Below are 16,866 nucleotides of genomic sequence, written 5' to 3'. Positions count from 1 at the left end.
GGCAGAAATCACACCAAGCAGCACATTAGCAGAACCACTTGTTAAGGAAAATGTTTTCCCTCCTTTCTGAACTGCCAGCAGATGAGCTGCACACATATTTTTCCATCAGTTAATAATGAGAAATCCATTCAGGTAAAGAGCACTCTGGGCACAAAGAGTGGCGGGGGGGGAACTTCAGCAAACATACCTCACAGACAGTGCAATGCCATCTGGTCTCCACATGATGCTTGCACTCGTTGCAGGTGTAAACAAAGCGGTCTTGGCTCTGGGTGTGCAGTTCCACCAGCATGCACATGGTTGACCACTGAGCCCTCCGTAGTGAGGAGAACTCCAGGTGCTTGTCTCTAGCAAGGGTCAGGAACGCATCGCGCCCATCCATCAGGTCACACGGAATGAGCGGGTCGGGCTCAATGATGGGGGGCAGGGAGTTGGCTGCAGGGCCAGCAATGAGGCGGATGACAAAGAAGACCTGAAAAATAAGAAGGTTTAATATGCTAACCCTTTTAAAGATGTTTTGGTCACCAAACCTCATTACAGAGTGTACAGTTCCAGGATCAGCCAACATTTGAATGACCTGCTGCCAGGTGGGGTGCTTGTGGGGCCTAGGAAATCTCAGACCTCTGGGTGCCCTGCAGATTCACTTTTCTCTGAAGAAACAGGAAAGGAGCACTGCACTGAACAGTAAGAGTAGAACTGCTGTGGCAATCTAGACTGTTAGGAAGTTCTGCACGAGCACAGCTGCATTTATTCCCACTGCCCTTGCAGCAAAGAGCACCGAGACTTACTGGTACTGGTCTGTCTGGGTGAGCCACTCAATTCTCCAGCCAAACCTGTATAATTTACAGGGCATGACTCTGTTTGAAGTATCAAAGCTTTGTACACCTCTTTACTGAAGTAGAAAGTATTCCTCATTCAATCAACTCTTACCTCCTTGTGCTTCTCCATAGTGGCATACAGCTTTTGGGAGAGGTCATTGGACACATTGGGCATGCCAGGCTTCTTCTTATTGCCACGACTCAAGCTGCTCTTGTTTTTACTTGTCTTCTTATTGTTCTTCTTTTTGGCATTTTTGCTGTCTCCCTTGCTCACCTAGCAATTTTAAAGACATTTTATGTCAGGTATCTAAGCAACACCACATCACAATTTCATTATTTTTATTTATTCTATAACTGCAGGACAAACCACACTTCACAATCATTTACTCTGAAGAGACATACTAGTGTTTCCAGAAACATTAAATTAACTCCATTAGAATTACTCCAAAAGATATCAAGATCAGCAATACATAGTCCAAAAATATTAAAAGCATAGATGCTCAGGATGTGCAAGCAAAACAATATATAATGAAGCTTGTTTGTCCATTACAGCTACACACTCTTGGACAATCACCAAGGGGTTCAGCAGATGAATTCTCAATGCAATTCATAAGTAAAAGTAACTGCAAAGTGCAGCTGATATCGCACTAAACAAAGCTAAGGAAGACTTAAAACACTTAGATTTAGTTTGCTACAGCTCTGACAGATTTACTTTTAACAGACTGCATTAAACTGATTTTGTATGAAGCTGTTGTTCTGAGTCCAAAATGCATTAGTAGTGCAACTTCTGGCATGCATCTGTCATACCCTGCAACACTCAAACAAAACAGGTCAGCTTCATTTCAACTATATTCTGTTAGCAATTAACAGATTATTGCTCGCTGGGGTGCTTAGAGAGCCCCTCAAAACCCCACAGCGTAAGATGATCAAGGATCAAAATAATTGTTAGCCAAACAAGCATTTTTCCTAAGCTTAAAATAACTTTGTCAGAATGGAAATTCCCAGTGAACATGGATGACTATCACATCACTTGACAGTATAGTTTATTATTGCCCCTTCTTCAAGTATGAAACATAGGATCAACAGAGAGTTGCAAATATTTGTAATAATAATAATAATAATAATAATAATAATAATAATAATAATAATAATAATAATGATGATGATGATGATGATGATGATGATGATGATGATGATGATGATGATGATGATGATGATGATGATGATGATGTTAAATAGTAATGTACTGCAAGTTGGCCCTATGTCAGGATTTTGGGGCCAAACTGCTGCGAAGTCTCAACTAAATATTGACCAACCTCACACAGGGAGCTAAATGATCCTTCACAAGTGGTTTCTGGGTATATTAGAGAGATGAGAACTCGAAGCTATACCTTGTGCAAAGCAAACAATACCTTTCTAAGAAAGATGTTACTTAATGCAAATTTGATATCATGTTGCCTAACTTCCTGCACTTTGATTAATCAAAGTCCTTGAAAGAAGGCATTGCAAAGAGCACAGCAGAATCACAATTTTTAACTGTAACATTAAACCTGTATTTTTTTGATCCAAAGATCTTCTAGAAAAAAAAATTCTAATCCCCCCCGAATCTAGTCTCAGATAAGGTGATGAAGCAGCAGTGTTTAAAGAGTTAACTAACAAGAAGTTCAGAGCATCCAAGGATAGGCAGATGCATAAATTCTACATCTGTTCACTTTCAAACTTACTGTTGAATTAAGAGGCATCTCTTATTTTTGAGATTTTTTTTGTTAAACTTGATAACACAGTTGTACATTCTCGAAAAAACTGCACAAGACCCCAGCAAGAAATTCCTCTAGTTTAAAGTAGCCCAACAACAGTTCAGCAGTAATTTGTGCTTCAGATCCTTAATGCCTTAAAGCTACTAAACAAAACTATTGAGAGTCAAGTACTAACTCACAGCATTCCATTACTTTGTCAGAACATTCTGCTAAGATTGGTCTTATATCATCTAAGTTAGAAAGAAAAGAGTGAGCCACTATTTAAAAGCTAATGCTTAAGGAAAAAACTTCCAAATCAGACTGAGGTGGCAACGTGATCATTGGTAACAACTGGATTTCAGCAACAAAATTTTCAACTAGCAGCTGTTTCAACAGAATTGCCTTTGGTAATTAGACAGTTTATAGCCCTATGAACACCCACTGTTCATCCAGATGTACCTTAGTGGTATTTTACCAGTTCTAGTTTATAAACTATAAAACTGAAATTTATTTTAGAGTGAAAAGTGAAAACCCCAGATAAGTGAAGTGCCTTGTGCCCCTCTTTTTCTTATAATTAGCCTTATCTAATAAAAACTTGTTACATTAGATCATGAAAAGCAGAAGCATCCTTACATCTGTGCTTTCATTACTAGTGTTTTCTTCTCTCTTCCGTTCTTCTTCCTCTTGCTCTAGTTCCTTAATGCTCTCCTCCAGAACATTGGGCCAGAAGTCCCCTTCAAAGTAAGGGAGCTCCTTTGCACTGGTTAGACGGTCTTCTGTTGCCTGCTTAAATATATCCTAAAAGAGAGCAAGCCCACTTTTGGTTATCACTATTACAAGTCATGTAAGGAAAGGCAACGTTCTCAATGAGTGACAAGAAAAGGAATCAGCAGACTAAACAAATGAAAGCTTAATATTAGAACTCATTTTATGAGAACACATTCTAAGTGCAAATTTAACATTGTATCTGTTACAGTTTGTCAAATACATTTCAAATATTCCCACTCAGAAGAAAGAAATTGCTGTGTGCTAGACTTCAATATGCATTCTTACCAACTGGGACAATGTTATCACCATAATCTCAACATTCACTTAAATCCTTATAATTCCAAAGATTTTATATACTTCTAACTGCATCAGCAACCTAACCCTGCAATTTGATCTAAGACAAGAAGATTTAAGACTCCATATATATTTTTTTGCTCTTTTACAGTATTCCTCAAGAATTAAGCTTGTTCTAAGGAACCATTTCAAATCTTTTGCTAGAACGATTTCAGAAGCTACATGTTTTGAAGAGAGTATGTTTTAACTCTAAACTTCTGGTGCTCAATTCACTTAAAACGAATGCAGTAAACACCAAGAATCAGGCACAATGCATAAAGCAAGGAAGAAATGAAGACAAGATTGAGCAATCTCCCCCAAGCACACGCTTCACACACCTTGTAATCGTGGACGATGCGCTCCGACACAGACTTGTCCAGCATCTTTTTGTACCACTCTTGCAGTCGCTTGGGTTTGGGTATCTTTTGGTCAGGAGGATGGCAGTGGAAGATGTAATCATCTCCTTCGCTGGGCGGGCACGCCCAGATGTGTCCAGTAGTATACCTGCCGTGGCGACACAAACCGGGACATGAGGGCGCTGACAACGATCCCGCGCTCTCCTCTCCGACACCAGGTGGCGCCGCCACCGAGGCTGGCGGCGGTTCTGGACCTAACATTTCCATCTTTTCACTCATTTCCTTAAATCCAGCGCTATATATGGAGCACTTACATGTAAGGGGTGCACATTATACAGGCTACATAAAAAACAAAGCCTGACACAAACCCACAACTACTATCTCCCAATTAACTAATGGGAGAAAGATTGAGTCTAGGTATTTCACTAGTGAAATCTTGAGACAGAGCAGCAACATTTTATCTAGCAACAATTTAAAAGCAGATTTACTTAAAGACAGAATTCACTTCTCTACTGTAAATACTCTGGTTTTTGAGAATGAGTTTTAAAAAGTTTTAGAATTATATCTGGGAATAAACAGGCACTGCCAACCTGTGGTATTGGGTGCACAATCTAGAGTACTATTAAGATAGATGACAGCAAATCAGTAGCAGGTGCAGCAAATATAACACCTAAGATCACTTCTTCATCTTCAGTTCTCTGTAAGTTTTTGAAGAGAACTCTAGTAGGAGGAATAATCAGTTAGAGAAAAATAACCATCACTGCCCTGTTGAGAAACAGCTTTGCAGAACCCTCCCCAAGCCCTGGGAGCTGCAGCCAGTTGTCATTCCTTCTGCCAGAGAATGGAGAGATGATACTGCTAGACCAAGACTGTTCTCCCAAAATGAGAACCTGATGTTACCCATTAGCACAGAAAATAGCATTAAGTAAAGCTGAGGCTTGAGCTCTATGTAGCAAATGTACAGACTCATTGATTAGAAAATGGACAATTAAAAAAGCAGAAAGAAGCCTAATGTATGCTTTTGAAGTAAGAAAAAACACACCACCTCACTGAGGTACTGAAGATGGTACTGCTTACCTCCACTTCAACTCTCCCAACTTCTCATCAACTGCTTTAAATGTAGTCCCTTAACAATTTCTCCACAAATAACTTCACCAGCCTACACTAGGTACCATGACAATAGTGATGGTTACTTCACTGGCCTTTCTACTTCAGTTATCATGGTAATTTAATTTCCACTTTTCTTATTACTGCAGTTGTTCTGTCTTCTTTTGTGCTGTCCAAGTATATTTTCCTCTTTCCTAACTCTTCAGTTTCTCACATTTCCAGCTACTCAAGATTTTTTAGTGGCCATCTACAACTGTTACAGAGTTATCCAGTACAGACTAAACCCACAACTTTCTCCTTATACACAAGGGTAAGGACTTACTTGCTAGCCCAAAGGAATGATGTAATTAAAGGCATTGCACAATGACAACAACATCTTATGGACTGGAAAAGGGGCTCACTGTTTCTACTCAGACTTTAAAAAGTCTTACATAAATTTGGAAACATCAAAATAGCTGAAGCAGAGGCCTCCCCTGAAAAGCCTGCAATCCCTTCTTCTCTTCTCCTTTTCAACTGTACACAGTTGTCAAGTTATTCTATTACAGGATACTAGGGCACCATATTCTTTAATATAGGATGTAGCAATTTAATTTGCAGCAAGAACTATTCAGCACAAATGCTGTACAGAAGAAAATGTTGTAAGATACTTACCCTAGTTTCTTAACATATTCTAGATAGCCAATCAGTATTTCATGATAGACAGCAGTCCTCAAGCATTTAGGGCGGAAGAAATGAACACTGTCAAGGTAGGATATATACACTCGCCTAAAAAATAAACCACCAAAAAAAAAAAAGGCATGAGAAAGAGGAGAGATTTTGAAGTAATTCTACAAGTTTATTAATGCTATTTTATACATCTGAAGCATCCATTACAACAGCAATCTGCAAAGCCTCTGATCCTAATTTACCTCCAGAAACTTGGCCTTCTTTTGATATCTTAGCCTCATCTCCCTAAAACTATTCAATCCCTTCCTTGAAAACACAGATCAGTGATCCTTAAGGCAACTCTGTCTTCCAGCCAGCATCCCCAGTAAGAAATAACTCTAACATTACAAACTTTGTTTCTAGAACCTAACAGCACTCACATAAGGGTCTCACACAAGCAACAGAGAAGCTTTATGCAGAACTACAGGAGGCTCATCCAAAGGAGAGAGCACCAAGGCAAAACAGACTTTTGTGGGGTTCCTCACCTTTGATTGGGTGGAGGGCAGTCTGAGCCATACTCCTGCACGTGCATCCCAAAGAAGCACAAGTCTACACCATCAATCTCCTCAAAGGCAAAAAGCGCTTTTGTTCGGTATGGGAAGGACTCTGCCATCTCGCCACTGTCTACGAACCTGCAGAGCAGAGGGTACAGTGGAACACCAACTATATTCACACATCAGAGACTGCATGTTACTAGGTGAAGGCAACAAAGATCAGGGCTACTCTAAGTGTAATTTTAGTGCAATTTGAAAGTTTAATGTTTACAGACTACTCAAATATGAGGCACCCACTTTTTACTGTGAAAAAGACGTCACAAAAATTATTATGCTGCTGGAACACCTGTTTGTCACTACTTGGCTGGTGATGAGGTTTTGAATACAACAGTCTTTTTTGACTGGATATTAGAAAAAAAATCTTCATTAAAAAATTTCTTCATGAAATTCTTCAATATCAAGTATTGAAACAGGCTGCCCAGGGAAGTGTTTGAGTCACCATCCCTGGAAATATTTAGAAGATGTGTAAATGTAGCACTTGGAGACATGGTTTAGCAGTGGCCTTGGCAGTGCTAGGGTAACAGCTGGACTCAAGCTTAGAACTATTTTGCAACCTAAATGATTTTATTTAATCAAGTGTATCATGCAAGGACAAACAGCTCCCACCTTCACAAAAAGCAAGCAAAATTAGAAATGAACATACCTTGCTTTCATTCCTGGTTTTACTTCGACAGTTTTGTCAGATGCATGTACCACCCTAACTGTGACCTCTCCTGCCTCAGGGTGATTCTGTCGTTTCAGGAAATCATTGACTCTGTTCTCCAGGAAGGTACCAAGTCTTGTAGCTGGTAATCCTGCAGGAGGAAAATACAGCTCTAAACATATACAAAACTGAACTGATCGTATGATTTCTCTACTCAGAAGTTAGATGAAAAATTACTTTTAACACATGCAGTATGCTAACATAAATTAAAGCTTTATCTTTAAACCATACCACTTCTAGATGGGGTGAGCTGCTTTTTCCCTGCAGGCACATTTATAGCTTATACATTATTTAAATGAATAAAGAATCTCTATTTCAACCCAATTTTTCTATCTTGTCTTAAAAGTCAATCACAATTAAGATTTCTCCTGAACAGATGTTATTAATTACTTCAATTGGATTACAAAACACTGCTTTCAGAGACATCTTCACAAGCAGAACTCGCATTTGGAAGTATATTCTGTGTATAAAGCCACACTAGCCAAGTTAATATCTCCGCTTACCAAAAGAATATATTTCAATAATGGAAGTGCTCTAAAAGAGTTTGTTAGCTCTCTAAAACAGAATGTTAACTAACACTACCACCTGTGAACACTACAGAACTGATGGTCAAAACTGACCAAAAGTATCCTCCTTGAGATCTTAAAAAACTTAAATAAAACACAAGCATAAAAGCCACCTCTTCCCCATTCTAAACGTATTATTTAAATTTTTTGGTGCAACTGTCAGAATCTTACTTTTAGCAGAGAATTTGTTCTCTTTCCTGGTTCGTCCTGTTTTCTTTAGGCAGCCATCACAGACGAAGCTGAAGCAAAAAAAAAGAGAAAGTGAAGTCACCCCAAGTCAGACCAAGCTCTCTAGCATTCTACCATTAGAAGCAAAACCTTTCACCAGATCTTATCTGATCTGGAAAATACCTTAACTGAAATTTGAAATAAAAGCACAAAGAACAGCCCTAGAGTTTCAGAGCTGCAGAGGAGGATCTAAGCTCCAGGTGCTGCACGCTCTATCAGTTGCTCACATCACCACTGGAAAGCCCAGGGAAGTCTCCACTGGCAGGTCTGAAAATACCAGCTCAAAGTATTCTTAGTGCAAATAGGCTCAAACTGCTGTCTCTGATGATAACACACTGCAGCACAAAGCATAAGGCTGAATTTTTTTCTAAATGCCCAAATACAGTATAGACTGAAATGACTCTTCTTCACTTACAGGACATCGCCCTCTTCTGCAGCAATGTGGATGGGACAACAGAATGCTAAACTGACACTCTTTGGACAAGAAATGGCACTTTTAAGCTGTTATAAAATACAATTCATCATTGTTTTTAAATCAATCAGAAGAAAACACATGTTGATCAGGAACTGTGGAGCATTTAAAGAAAACTATATTTTTTAAATTTAGATTTAATCTGATCACTGAGGTCAAAAAAGTTGATTCACCTGTTAAATCCTTGTTACAAAATTTTTTGAAGATAATGAAGCACTATGATTTGTAAAGAAAACAGATCAATCTGAAACTGTTACTAGAACTAAAAACCATCTTTTCATGAAGGGCTAGCATTTGTAAACATAAAAGGCTGAAATGCTCTTTCCACACAAAGAATAGAAAACTTGACACACAACACTGTAAGATATATACTGTTTAAATTTGATATTACCCTATAGATTGTATAAAATTTTCAGGGAATGTAATTTCTTCCATTAAACAGTCTTTTAAATATAACCAATATAAGGAAGTTTACTCATGAGCTCTTCCAAATAGTAAATATGCTATGGACTTAATAAGGAGAAATTCCTCACCCAGAAGGCCAGATTATCTCATTATGAAGAACACAGATCTGGTGCATTTTTCGTCCACACTCTATACATTCAACAAATCTGTACAAGGCAAAAAAGGCAAAGGGAAGCAAAGGTTAGTATATCATTGCTTGCTTGGGTATTTGTAGTACTTTATTAGAGCACTTCTAGCATTTAGGCTTTTGAGTCTATTTAACACAGAGGGAACATCTGTGCTGAGAACAGCCTTCTGAACAAATTAAGAACCTGCCAGCTCAAGTCAGGCAGACTATGCAGGGACACTTTATTATCATTTGCTTGTCTTACCACCATCCACTCATTTTTTTTTCAAGTGAAGCCCTTTTAAGGATAAGATCTGTAAACTGCTTGTTGCTATAGAGAGTAGAGGAAAATGGATTCAGCCATGTCAGAAAGGAAGAGCCAGGTGAAATACTTGGTTGTTAGTTGCCCCACTATGCTTAAACCCTGGGGTATATTGCAAATACACTGCAGAAAGGTGAGAAGGAAGAACCAGAAACAAAGACCAAAGTCACTTTCAGAAAATTAGCAGAGATTTAAGGATAACTGAGATAGGTCACATTGTTTAGTTCCCAGATGTTGGTGAACATAATGATCCAAAATATCTAAGGTTCCTTCAGGTATTGGGACAATCTGACTCCTGAACATGCCTATCTAAAAGTTTGAGACTTGGAATGAATGAATGGCTGTAATCTATGTAGAGCATGTGGTATCACACTGTAAGTTAGGCTTATATTCTATCTTCACTTTAACAAAGGGAAAGAAAAGTTATGAATCAAGCTACTATTCTCTCCTTCCCACAGCCCTCATAAAACAGAAGAACTGGCTGACCCTTGTACCTTTAGAAGGATGGTGTGGGAACAATATCCTTTTTCCTCATTTATTTGAGAACTGAGATAATGTTTGCAAAACAGCAGCATAGGTGTATGATGCAGAACCATGTAAAGCAACTTCAAAAAACTGCTCAGGAATATCAAGAAAAGCAGCTGAGTCACCATCATCTTCATGTTACTGAATGACTACAGTTCTGCTTTCAGAGCAGTACAGAATAACTGGCTGATTCAAAATATAGCAACTTTTCCTTCTACTACAGCTGCCTGTAAAATGCAGCAACTACAAACACCAACAGCACTAAGAGCTGCTGCCAAATGACTCAAATCAGTTCTGAGACTTGACCATCCACCACAACCTAGTTTCAAAGCAGAGCTATCTGCATTCATCCTTCTGTTAAGACAACAAAATGGAGTCATTTCAGCCCATATATCCAGTGTTAGTGTTTCTCAAGCACAGCCACAGTGATTTGTGTTCTCAGCACTGAATGCCAGATCTGCTGATTACTGAGCAGCCCCTACCAACTAATAGTGCTACATGAAATTGAAAACATTCAAAGACAAAGGTGATGGTGAATGAATAACATCTATCTTACAAAGTAATTATAATAAAATGAAGATCATTCAAAGAGTGACAGCAATACTTACAGCTCAGGATCCAGTGTATCATTTTTTCTTTTTGAAAACTGTTCTTTGTTTATTGTGCTATGGAGAAACAGGCAATAAAACTCAGTTTTAACACAAGACAACAAACATTCATGCAATACCCACACCTATCCACAAACCAAGACAAAACTTACAAGCAGAGTTTTTATACACTCACTGGCACTACAAGGAAAGTAATTATATTTTACACATTGACAGACAACTGAAGTGTATACTACTCCACTCTGCCTGTGGAAAACATTATTGTTCTCTTGTAGAGAGCAACATTTCCCTTATTCAGTTTTACTACAGGATAAATATTAAAGCTTGCTGACAATTCAACTTCTGGATAGGTCTGATCAGTGTTTAATGGTGAAAAAACGACTTGATATGCCTCTCATATTCTGTAGGCAGAATTCCAATTATCTTTGATTACTAAGAAAGGTAGGTTATCTTTTTTCAGATTCCCCTAGCCCTCCTCTTACATCAGCTTCAAAGGATAAATTTTAGCTTCCAAATCCTGCAACTCCAGCCCAGCCACTACAATACATTATTTCTACCCCTCTGCATCAGTTTCAAGGCCTAAAATTTCAACTTTTTGACAGAAGTTCTAAATGACCTGGTTCAGAACATACAATACTCAAATCTGTGAGAATTTACCCCAAAGAGTGTTCTGCATAACATGAGACGATCAGTATGTCCCTCCCTGAGAAGCACTGACACAGACTCACTCCAACTTGCATGAGATTAATTAACCTTCCTATCTCCTCTTATTTCAGTATTTATTCTAAATTGTGCCACCTGCAGAATAAATACTTGAAGCTCCTTCTAAAATAAATTATGAAGTTAAATATCTCAATTACCTCAAATTATTCTTATAATATGGTGATGGAACTTAAACAGGACCCACCATGCATTTTCCTATGATGTACTCTATGACCCTATATTGAATAAATTTTGGATCTTTGCTTCTACTAGAACAGCAATCCATCTATCCATAGGGACATGAAATGACCAGCACACAATTTTTCTTCCTTTTTCCTCCCAGACAGGTAGGTCACAGAATTCTAAGATGGTTTGGGCTGGCAGGGACCTTAAAAGATCATCACTTCCTGCCCCCCTCCACTAGACCAAAGAGCTCAGAGCTCCACCCAATCTGTCCTTTAACACTTCCAGTGATGAGGCATCCTGAACTTCTTTACGCCATCTGTTCCAGTGCCTCACCACCCTCACAGTGAAGAGCTTCCTCCTTGTATCTAAGCTCCATCTAGCCTCTTTCAGTACACTTCAGCACATCATCCCAAGCCCCAACAGATATTTCCAGTACTGTTCTCTATGCATCCATTGCATCCAGGTTTGGTTTCAAATGAAAGTTAACTCCTTTTGTCCAATTACCAACTTCAACAACTCTCCCTCTGGCTTCAGACCTTTCCTGAATTCCTCATGTTGTTCTACCTGCAGGGTTGTTGCACTGCCTTCCTCCAAAGGGATTTCTTGAATAGCTCAAAGAGTAACTGTTTGGCACTCATTTGTCCCTCAAGCATTTACTTAGCCTCAAAAAAATTTGTTTCAAGATCTTCTTGAGGTATGAGAAGGGTACAGCAAAATGAGAGACTGCGACAATAGTTTGCCACCAACATGATAAAATCCATGCACAGCCTTTTATTATGTCCTTAACTACTGCACAGCCTTTCTCACAGGCAGATGGCATTTCTGTAGTGAAATATTGGTATGGCAAAAGGAGGTTGTCTGCTTCTGGTTTGGATGAAAAACAACCTGATGTTGAATACAAGTTTAATGGTATAGCTAGGGTATAAAGAAAATGGTATGTCTGATATTTCAAGCTATGTCTGTCACACACTTGCCTGCAGGCATGGTTATTTTTCTGCAGTAGAATACTTCCACTTTTTTTTTCAGGGAAAAAGCCATTTTCTTCTTTCCCTTCTATTAGTACAGTTGCAATTTTAAGCATTAAGTGGTTCTTTTTCACTAGTTAGGTCAGTGCAGGTTTGAAAGACAAGCACATGAAGGATGCATCATCCACCTTCTACTAGGCTAAAAACCTAGAGCTGAACCCCCCTTCCCTAGAGAAGGCACTGCAGGCCCTGGCAGAGCTCAGGAAAGCACGGTCCAAGCAAACACCAAGAACTCACGTTTGAGGTTGTGATGGGTCATCTCCCAGAGAAACGCTCTCCCCTTGGATTTCGTTGAAGCACTTCTCACAGAAATGATACCTGTCAGCAAGAAGGCCATATTTGGGTGAACTGCTCCGTCCACACAACACAGCCCAAGTCAAGCAACGGAGCCACCAATCACAGCAGGCCAAGGAAGGGACAGGAGCAGAGAGCAGGTCATCAACGGCGACAAGGATATTCAATGATGCGGATTTATGGGCCCCACATTGGGTTTGGTTGGTTTGGTTTTTTGGTTTGGATTTTTTTTTTGCGCAATCAAAGCCAAGTGCAGACAATGACAAGCATGAAGGAGAAATTAAAAAAAACAACACACACACGAACAAAGAAATGGGGGTTTGCAGGACAAAAACAAAAACATAGAAGCAAGACAAGACAACACAAAGCAGAAAGCCAAGGCAAAGCACAGATTAGCATTAAATCTCTCAAATGGGGTCACAAGCAGCAAACGATAAAAACAAATTAAACAAGAGTATTCCATTTTAGCATACCCATACCCTCTTCATTTTAATAATCCATGCCACGTACAGCAAAGAATTAAAATGAGACAGGGGAAAGAGCAGAAGGAAGGAGGAACTGCTACTCTGACTTGTACATCAGCACAGCAGTTCTGCTGGGAGGAGGATCTGCAGGAGATCAATGGAAGAGAGGTAGTCTTCCACCTTAAATGTATAAATGCTAAAAGGTCACAGAACTCTCTCCCAGTTGAAGGGAAAAGCTAAATACCAGAAACTTTAGGAACAATAAAATCTGTCCTTAAAATTCTTACAGACTAATAGAACTGTCAAACTCCATGCTAGCTAACATTAACTAGACACAAAATACTCTACATGGATATGACTCTGCCATAGCCCAGTCTGCACATAGAACAATCACTACAGCAAGATTACAGAGAAAGATTTCATTTGTACTTCAATAAACTAGAGGTTAATTCAAGATTCTACCCTAGCCTTCAAATATGTTCTAAAGCTGTGGCTTCTCCATTATAAGGCATGCTGAGTGCACAAGACAGCTAAAAATATAAATAAAAAAATTCAAACAAGTTCATTATAAAGCCACACTAATCTATGTTATTAGCAACTGTTAGGCTAAAAAAGACAAGTCTCAACCTCCTTCCCAGTTTTCATCAAATAATGATGAATTTATTTAATGCAGGTAATGCAGAGAACAGTACTTCTGGAATTAAACACTGCAATCTATAGATATATGCATCTGTATATATGATGCAATCTACAAGTCACAGGTAGGCACCTGTTGTTACAATGCACACATTCCCTTCTAACATTTGCAAACATGTCAAATGTCAGATTTCTGAGCACTAGTATTTTGGTTCATCTAGTACTTGCCTATGGACAAACATAAGCAGAAGATACTGACATGACGTGACAAGCTCTACACTACATGCACATCTAAAACTACAACAGCTATTGTGGGGTATTATAGGACTAAAGAAGTAGGAGCAGCTTAAAAACCACCATTTGCTGCTATAAACCTTCATGAAGTTTTAAGAGGTTAAGATGTAACTTGTACAATCTTTGACTGCTTTCATCTAACCAGGTGCTCAAGGAAACTACAATTCTTGGGAAATTTTGGCTTTCAGGTAAAATCTTTTGTGTTTTTGTCATTCTGGTTTGTTTTGGGGCTGTTTTTTTTGGTTTGTTTGTTTCTTTGAGGTTTTGCAATGAAAGGAGAGCAGGAACTAAATAAATTGATGGATCTTGGAGTTAAGCAATTCTCAGCTCTAATAGGTTCATTCTGATGACAGGCAAGGGAATATGGGAATGTTAAAGCATGTGTTTGCCTGCTTCTTCCTGCCTCACTTCCCCAGAGATGACCTTCAGAGATGACTAGCAAGAAACCTCCTTTCAGAAGTCAAGGAAGTTTAAATCCTTAAATAAACCCCAAGTAAAAAAGGATACTCAAAAGAGCTGCAGAAGGGACAGCATTTTACAGAGCTACTGGCAGCTACTGCCAAGACAATTCCCTTTAAGAAACTTTGTAAGAAAAAGCAAGCATCAATCTGCTGAAGAGCAGAATACACAGATCTTCCAGTTAAAATGTGCAATACAGAAGTAAGTTTTCTCTTTGGCATTAAAATCACAAGAAAAACCAAAGACTTGCCAAAACCCACTATGTATTATGAGCATTAATACACTTTCTGCATAGTCTACTCAGTGTTCTGCATTAAAAATACTGCTGCACAGTAGGAAGTAAAAGCAACAGACTTGTATATATGATTTGTAGGTAATTGAAGATTTAACTAAATGCAGGATCAAAATGTAGTAAGACATCACATTTCTGCAAACAAAGGAGGGAAGAGCAAAGGCTGCAGTGAACTTTTGCTCAAAGAAATCATTATTAGCACACAAGGCAAACTATTCAAGAGCACTTCCAGCAAAAAATTTTATCTTAAAACATAAATGTGTACACATATAAAGAGGGTGTCTATGTAAATACATGCATGCCTATAACAGATTGATTGCAGCATGCACAAAACTGCACCAGCTGAGTTTTCCTTACCTGTTCTGGTAACTGTAGTAAGTGGCATCTCGAGGGATCGTGCATAGCTGTTTGCCATAGCAACACAAAGTCTGTGGCGAGAACTCCAACTGCAAAAAAGAATGGGTCACCTTAGTACTCACACAGTTTCACTTGCTCTCCACGGGAAGCAAGTGTGACCCAGACAGTGAACACTTCCACATCACTCTGTGCACAGATCTCTGTACAGCAAAGCTTACAAAGTGCTGGTCACAAAAGACATTGAGTGGGCTGTTATTCTCAAATTAACTCTTCTCCAAAGACAGAAAGCACATCAAAACAAGGGAAACAGAATTTCAATATACAGTGAAATACAGAACTTCTGAAGTAATAAAAACACATCTGTTTCATTTGCAATAGCAAAAGTTTGTCTTAAACAAAATAAACCTTCTGTTGTTGATTTTTTTCCCCCCCAAAGGCTTACATACAAATAGGTTATTTAAGGACTAGACAGAATTAGAAGATCCACAAAATGCTCAAATTCAGATTATTCAGGATTGCTAAATCCTTGTAAACTTCAGAAATTTTTGACACACCATAACTGATAACAACTGCAACATTTTATCCCTTCAATTCAAGGAAGCAAGAAACAGACTAAAGATATTTACTTTCTTACCTTTCTTCCACAGCAATAACCAAGGCTCTGCATAACTGGGTCAATTTCTTGCTCAAACACCTCTGCCAGTTTGGAGCAGTACTTGTACACTCGGGATGTTTTGCGGTTATACAACCAGGCATTATTGAACATGAGCCAGATGTCATCTACATACTGCCATGGCTCCTGATACTGTCCTGTGTCCAGCTTTCTCTTGATAGTAGAAAGATCCATGGGGTTCTTCACTATGTCAAAATAATCCTGCAAGAAAACACAGCACATCAAAACTCCCCTAGAGAACTATGTTTTAACATGACAGCATGTGCATTCTCAGCCTGTAAATTCTCATCAAGAAAAACAGGTTCCTCCCTGACTTGATTGTCAAACTGCTTGTGACACACAGAATGCAATCCCTAAGTAATAGCATATAATTCCCCAGTGCTTTCTTTTAATTATTCCTTTATTTCTCAGGTGCTGTTGCTCATTCACAACTAATGAAATCAAGTCACTCTCATTTTAATCAGCAAAACAATTATTACAAATCATAGAAAATGCCAATGTTTTTGCAGCCATAGTGATCCAAACACTTACACAAGAACATTAATATAGAGCAACTGTTTTCATTAGACCAGAAAACCTAACAAAAATAAATAACTTTATTCTATGATAAAACTTATGTGTCCTCTAAAGAATGCCCTTTTCCAATGCACCATTGACTATGGTGCAACATCTACAAAGTCTGCAGAATGACAGTCAATTGAAAGCTTGTTAAAAATATTAGCAAGTGTATAAATGCTTGTAATAAAAAGGTCAGCAGGCCTTGAAATTTTACAGCATCTGCCTTAAAAAAAAACCACACCAATAGCAAATAAAAACTCTTTCAGGCAAAAAATATTGCCTGAAGCACCTAAAAAGGACTTCTACATCTATGTTTTTGTTTATATTTAGTAAACTTGTGTGGTCAATTCAGAGTTTAAAAACACAGATCCTTGAATGACAGTTGCCTTCTCAAGACAATTTTAGAACAAGCAGAAAATTTAATGGATACAAACCTCTATTTAAAATGTTTCTTCCTTTCCTATAACAAATAATAATCATTAAAGGACATTTTTAAGTGGGTTTTACCTGCCTAATTTCCCACATCTTCAGAAAAGATTTATACATGATGAGAAACA

General features: G+C 38.5%; 1 protein-coding gene across 2 annotated transcripts in view; it reads right to left on the bottom strand.

The window, feature by feature from the left end:
• EP300 (E1A binding protein p300) overlaps window positions 1–16,866 on the bottom strand; it is a 61,695-nt gene that overhangs the window by 4,928 nt on the left and 39,901 nt on the right. For both annotated transcript variants that reach the window (XM_063154604.1, XM_063154603.1), the window contains 13 exons: window positions 15,713–15,952; window positions 15,079–15,167; window positions 12,520–12,600; window positions 10,370–10,426; window positions 8,877–8,954; window positions 7,815–7,882; window positions 7,018–7,168; window positions 6,306–6,452; window positions 5,767–5,880; window positions 3,991–4,156; window positions 3,185–3,349; window positions 928–1,089; window positions 188–469 (listed from right to left, as the gene is read on the bottom strand). In XM_063154604.1, the coding sequence (XP_063010674.1) occupies window positions 188–469; window positions 928–1,089; window positions 3,185–3,349; window positions 3,991–4,156; window positions 5,767–5,880; window positions 6,306–6,452; window positions 7,018–7,168; window positions 7,815–7,882; window positions 8,877–8,954; window positions 10,370–10,426; window positions 12,520–12,600; window positions 15,079–15,167; window positions 15,713–15,952 (1,800 nt within the window). The remainder of the gene's footprint in view (window positions 1–187; window positions 470–927; window positions 1,090–3,184; window positions 3,350–3,990; window positions 4,157–5,766; window positions 5,881–6,305; window positions 6,453–7,017; window positions 7,169–7,814; window positions 7,883–8,876; window positions 8,955–10,369; window positions 10,427–12,519; window positions 12,601–15,078; window positions 15,168–15,712; window positions 15,953–16,866) is intronic.

This window comes from Melospiza melodia, chromosome 4 (genome assembly GCF_035770615.1).
Source record: "Melospiza melodia melodia isolate bMelMel2 chromosome 4, bMelMel2.pri, whole genome shotgun sequence".
In the NCBI taxonomy this organism is placed as follows: Eukaryota; Metazoa; Chordata; class Aves; order Passeriformes; family Passerellidae; genus Melospiza; species Melospiza melodia.
This window is presented reverse-complemented; position numbering and strand designations above follow the sequence as displayed.